Source organism: Opisthorchis viverrini, assembly GCF_000715545.1.
Source record: "Opisthorchis viverrini unplaced genomic scaffold opera_v5_10, whole genome shotgun sequence".
NCBI lineage: Eukaryota > Metazoa > Platyhelminthes > Trematoda > Opisthorchiida > Opisthorchiidae > Opisthorchis > Opisthorchis viverrini.
This window is the reverse complement of record NW_008751666.1, coordinates 364,150-370,346: the sequence shown is the minus strand read 5'-3', so window position 1 is coordinate 370,346 and position 6,197 is coordinate 364,150. Positions and strand designations below refer to the sequence as shown.

The 6,197-nt window shown below is 44.2% G+C and overlaps 1 protein-coding gene across 1 annotated transcript in view; it reads right to left on the bottom strand.

The window, feature by feature from the left end:
* The window catches only part of T265_00947 (hypothetical protein), a gene marked incomplete at both ends in the record, with an annotated part of 84,995 nt that extends 79,097 nt beyond the window's left edge, over nt 1-5,898 (bottom strand). Inside the window, 3 exons of the mRNA XM_009164862.1 lie at nt 3,932-4,068; nt 4,089-4,364; nt 5,820-5,898. Of these exons, the coding sequence (XP_009163126.1) occupies nt 3,932-4,068; nt 4,089-4,364; nt 5,820-5,898 (492 nt within the window). The remainder of the gene's footprint in view (nt 1-3,931; nt 4,069-4,088; nt 4,365-5,819) is intronic.
* Nucleotides 5,899-6,197: the final 299 nt, after the last annotated feature.

The window sequence follows — 6,197 nt, the reverse complement described above, 5'->3', positions numbered from 1 at the left end:
TGGTTGGAGACACTACAAGATATGGCTGCCAACCGATGTCAGTGGCGTTCTTGTTGTCAGTTTCTGTCCAGATTGCCTGAGTGAATGTCTGGAGGTGTAGGCACCTCGGAATGATTGTGTTAAGCTAGCACTAAGTCTCTTCCCTGTCCACCTTTATTCTAATCTTTACAATAAGGCTTTCAAATAAGTCATGGTTGTACGGCAGTGAAGAATCGGTGTTGAACACTGATGTCATGCTGTCGATGATGATGATGATGATGATGATTACCCGTGCATGCGACGTAGTCTCTAGAGTCGTAGTCAAGGGAACTGGTGTCCTATTGTGGAGCAAGTCAATCACTTGGGAAATCACAAAGTGCTTGGTCTTTGATTCTGGAAAGCAAGATTCCGCCAGGAAAAACGCCAGTGGAAGGAATTTCTTGTCTCGAAACCACCTTCTTGATGGATGCTTCGTTTTGGGTGAGTTTATCGAGTGGAAGAATGCTGCAGTTTAATACCTTCTAGATACTTCACACATTCTAAGTGAAATTGAATGACACCAGCGAAATCATCACTACAAAACTGTTAACATTCATGCGTGACGAAATCTCACCACGATTCAACATGTGTAGCACATAGTCAAGGAAAAGCAACTGATGGTACTGGACATGTTCCGGGACCGCACACCCGTTTTCCAACTACCCTGTTACGAATTTGTGCACTGAGTGCAATAGATGCATTCGTGTCGGGAATAACACAGCCACTGAGGCACATACAATTCTCTACAACCGCCAGTGCTTCTCCTTGAATTACACCGGGCATGTTCGGATACAAGTGGGCTGCAGTTCATTGGGCAGTGAGGGGAAAGGCATAACGAGAACAATCCACCTCTGTGTTCCCCTTCGCTGTTTCTAACCAGTACCAGATGTTAAACGGTTAAATAATACCTTTTGATTTGATTATTGTTGTCTGAGTACAAGCAAATGAGTGGGTTGATTAGTCACGAAAGTTGAGTGAGGCTGCAGTGAGACGAAACTCTTGGATAGACTAGGCTTTAGCACAGTTCAAATGAAAACCACAAGCAAAGTTTTCTTTGGAACCACAACCTCCAAACAGATTCCACGTACATTACAAGTGATAGGAATGATCAATGTAACTGCCGGCCGTCTGGATAAGTCCAAAGAGTGAATGCGCATATAAAACTTGAACCAATATAAAATGCCGACCGACCGACCAAGTTACCTAGTGAAAGCTTGAAAATTCCAGTCCAACCGAACGTGGTTGGTTAGAATATGCAAGAATTTGACAGGATAGCGAACACTGTCAACGTAGTGTGAAATGAGTGCACCCTAATGACTGCAAAGCACATCTTTGTTAGCCACTCTATGTAAACGGGGCTAACACGAAAGGACAACGAACGCGCCGAAAAGTTGCAAGTCCTCCACTACACACAAAATATACGTGATAAAAATTACGCACACATGGGTCGAATTTCGTGGCATAGTCTTTAACTGATTTTTCCAACTGGAAATTTTCGCAACCATTCGCAAGTATTCTTTTGAAGGGGATAGACTAGTTTAATGTATCTCAGGTGATTTGGGTGGCAGAACCAAGATGTTCACAAATGCCGATGTTCCCCCTGACGGTAAATACTTCAACTATGTAAGAAGAAGCATACCTCTGCTTGAAACGGTTTCCCAAAGCTGAGGAAATAGGGCTGGTGGAAACCCGGGGAGCACATCTACCGAATGAGCTCCTTGAAGGACGAAACAGATGGCGAGGATTGGGAGAATTTTCAGCAAACTTATAATTGATGTTGGGAAAATCTTTTTTCTGAAAGAGCTATGCCAAACTAGTTTTTCCTGCAATTTTATGTGTAGGTTAGCGTGTACAACTCCCCTATCGTATGTCCGGTCTATCCACGAGTTTTTTCTTCAAACAAGATCTGAAACGCACCTCACAGATGAGTCTCATCTCCATTTCTATCCATACACGCCGTGTTTTTAAATACGCTTTGTACATGTTCACAATTTAGTCCGTATGTACTTCATCATGCCATGCCTGCTCATCAGCAAGGCTTTGTCGGCAAAATACGCATGTCTTCAAAAATTTAAATATTTGTGGTTGCCTGTGCAAAAATTCAGCTATTCAGTTCTAAGGGACAGTAATTCTGAGACTAGCAAGACCAGATTTTGGGGACGTTTTCAACTCAGTCCTTCCCTGCGTTTTAACCTTGCAACTATTCGTCGCTGTTCTCAGTGGACCTACCAACTTATACATAAAGAACCTTGTCAACAATTGGTAGGCAGTTGTGGGAAAGTTTGCACGCAAAACACCAACAGAAGGATTACTGATGGGATTGGTTAAGGTTGTTCATCTGTAGCACCTTCCGGTGCCTAGCTGCCATGCCACCCGAAGGAAGCACGAGGGCTGAGATACTGCCAGAGTGCCCAAACCTAGACAGAAGTTGAAGCAGAGGTCGGGTTCGAACCACGGACCTCCCGGTCAGTGATTTCGCGGTCTAACCACTTGAGTACTTTCGCCCTGATGGGACTGACTATTAGCACGCTAACCTGTTGACGATTTTATTAACAGGAATGGAGAGAGGCCGCATGAGTGGTCGGTCAAAACTGACTTGAGAGATCTACAGTGACAAGGAAGACACGGCCCAAATTACCAACATAAGACAGATATGCTCAAAAACAGACTTATCTTTCTACCTGACTATGTTAGACATTCTGAGGCAAAACACACGATCTACTCTATAAGCTGCTATCAGTGGTGAAGTCCTTAAAAACCGGATCCACAGTGATCAATGTAGGTGATGGAGTTTTTTTTCCGAAAATTATCACTCATTCAGCATTGGCGTGTTTTCGGAGCTTAGTGGTCACGCAGACTGAAGGAGAGAGGAGGGCTGAAGTAATGCCAGGTCAGCCATGCATAAACAAGGGTAATCGAGCAGTGTGGGTTGGGATTGGACCATAGAACTTCCGTTTAGCAGATTCTTACCTAAACCAAACAGATATTTTGAGCTCTGATGCCGGCATTTACGCTGGTGATAACTGACAGCCATGAACCACAGTTTTTACCACTGCTGATAGATAAGTTGGAATGGGACGGTTCCACTTTGCCAGCGATGAAGTTATGACCAACTCCGGTTGGATGGTAAATTGGTAATCATAAACAGTAAGAATAGTGGTAGTAACAACAGAAATATACATAGCTTCCTTTAAGTGCACAGGCATTAAGCACCAGAAGGGAAACGGTCTCTAATGCAGCTGAGCATGTATTTCGTTCTCACAAAAAGCGGATCAACTCGTCATATTCTAATAAGCTGTACCATACAAATGTATTTTGTATTACATTCACATTTGGGAAAGCCATTTTCAAGATCGGTTAACCAATTATTCCAAGTTATTCTGTGATCCTAACTGTGAAGAATATGGCCGATCTGCTAGCTCACAATCAAAGGCAACGAGCGCGGCAGTACTGGCGGTGTCGAGACTTACACTAACATCGTCACCTTCAAAAACAGTTGCACAAATTCGGTATGTTCACGGTCTACCAAGCCTAGTTGGAACAATCTGTCTGAGCCGTGTGGAGTAATTAAACTGCTATCGCAGATAATGGATGGAAATACTTGAGTTGTCGATTGCTAGTGGATGAGCCGCACTGCTGGGGACGAGAGAACTCGCATTCCATACAACGCAGAGACGCCTGTAAGTATCCGTAGGATAGGTTCACCACTAGGCTGGTTGTAACGGAAAACAACAAAATTCAGGGTGGTTTACTTGAGACCATGCAGAGTAGCACGTGAGTTCCGACTTTTAAAGCAGTCACAAGGTTAAAAATGTCAAACATTTCGCTTTCGTCCCGATAATGACTAAAGCCAAACCGAAAACGCAATACGCAGAGCCAGAACGAAAAGTAACGACAAATGTACACCACTTACCCGCAATCGACTGTGAAGTGGATCGCCGTTCCTAATGTTCAGTTTGTCAAAAATGAGCAAAACTGATCCGCGATGTTCAGATCCACGTGAGAGAGGAAGCTTGAGCTCACAATCTGAGACTACTAAAGTCAACGGCCCTGAAGAACAAATTACTTACGAACGCCGTTGTACTCCTCAAGCAAGCGAAATAAGTCTATGCCCCCAGCAGCAATTAGAATATCTGGACGGTATTTAAAATGATTAAATACACGAATGCGAATCTTTGAATTAGGCGATACGACAACGGAAGCGGTTTCATTCCAGGTTGGATTCCAGTTCTTGAGACAAGTTTTTGTCTTATAGGCAACCACGTTATCCACTAGAATTTCAATGTAAAGGTCGCCATTTTTGTTGAATAAGCCTTTGGAATTGAGCATTAGAGCAGCATGTTTGACTGAAAGGAGTAGACGTTATTAAGTGCATGAACAGACCTGTCACCGAAAGCTGGTACAGTCGAGAACAACCATTGACGGCCGTTACGGACATCTACATCACATCTATATGGACGTGGTAATGTCTCCGCCCGGGATAAACCAGCGATTACTGAAAGGAAAGAAAGCGGGGCAGTCTGTAACTGGCATCTTAAAGGCAAAATGTGCGGATAACTTTACTGTGGATGTCAGCAACATGAATATCGAATATGGATATCGATCAACAACTAATGGCGAAATGTGAGCAGATCGGTGTCCCATTTTGTTTCCAGTGACGAGTCAGTATCCCAGGTTTGGTCTTATTGTAATGGACCAAATCTTCCGTTAATCGCCTCCTTATGTTAGCAAAACGCTAGAAAAAGCTAACAAACCGACGGTCTCTGAATTGCGCAAAACTAGGTTAAACTAGCTTATCCGGCCTTTAACTAGCAAAGGACAACATCCAACTTTAGTTTATTCTTTCCAATGTTGTTGCATTACATCGGCCATTCGAACGGAATTCATCATTGTTCGGTATTTATGCATCGTTGGTTGGTCTAAATGAATGGAGGCCTTGTACGGTAGTGAAGATGTTTAGATACATACAACTATACGAAAAGGACACCTACCAAAGTTGAAAGAAGGGAAAGTGGGGTCTTACTGCAAAAATCTTAATGTCATAAGGCTTTAAGAACTATTGAGAACACACCGGAGCATGTCAACAGGGTTGGTCGAGCAGCAACCCATTTCCACACAAGTTCAATGCACAACAAACAAAGGTTAGCTATGAGGGCGCCGATGATCAAAAGACAGAGTAATGTTTCACATAGATGTTGACCAGTGTGGATCCCAGCACGAACCCCTCAGTTCAGTTCAATTCACTTAGTCAGTTGACAAACCAACCAGAGAAATGCAGTGATTTCCGCTGATACACTTTTTTCTACTCAAGATTAGGAGAATAAGGAAATGAGAACCAAGAGTTGCAGGCGACAACCAAATCTGTTTGCCCGATATGGCGGGGAAAGAGCTACTGTAGTAACGGTATTTTCCCCAACTTAGTTCTCGGCCCGAACCCCTCGGCCTGTTTCCGTCAAAAAACGCAAACAAGGCACAACTTATATTGACGCCCAAAATCAGGTCCAAAACACGTGTACAGCGCGTCGAATATAAAGTGTATTCCACGACAACATCCTGGGTCATAACTGGCAGTTAAGTCCAGACTTCCAACCAATCAGAGCTCGCCTTGATGCCGGATCGCCAAGTTGCCTGAACCTTTGGAAATCTCGTGTGGGATAGGCTTCTCGGCTATAGCAGCGCCTAAGTGCGGGCGCCAAAGTGGTATCTGCATAGAATTCCGCCTAACAGCTACACATTAATGGCGATGGCTCAGATGCAAGTTTCGTTTCTGCATGACAGCCAACTCTGTCAGGGTCACTAACTATTGGTTCGTTTTGTCCCACAGTGCATATTCGAGGAAAGGGCAGTTACCAACGCGACTGCATTGACTGGTAGGTGCATTCATACTTCTTTGCCGACTCAGGGACTGACTGCCTCCGCCCGATACAAGACTGGTCAAAGAGTGCCCTACAAGACAAGCGGTTCCCTAACACACGAATTATGTGTAGTATGACAAGCTGACCTCTCAGAGAAGAGTGAACTTTCCCGAAAACCATCCGTAGTACCTCAGCATTACTGATCTGACTCCCGCCAGACTCTGGCAACGCTTCGAAGACACCGACGGCAGAACATAAAGGGTCTGTAAAGATGTTTTGTACACACAGGCCATGCCTCCGACCAACAAAATGCGCCAGATCGAA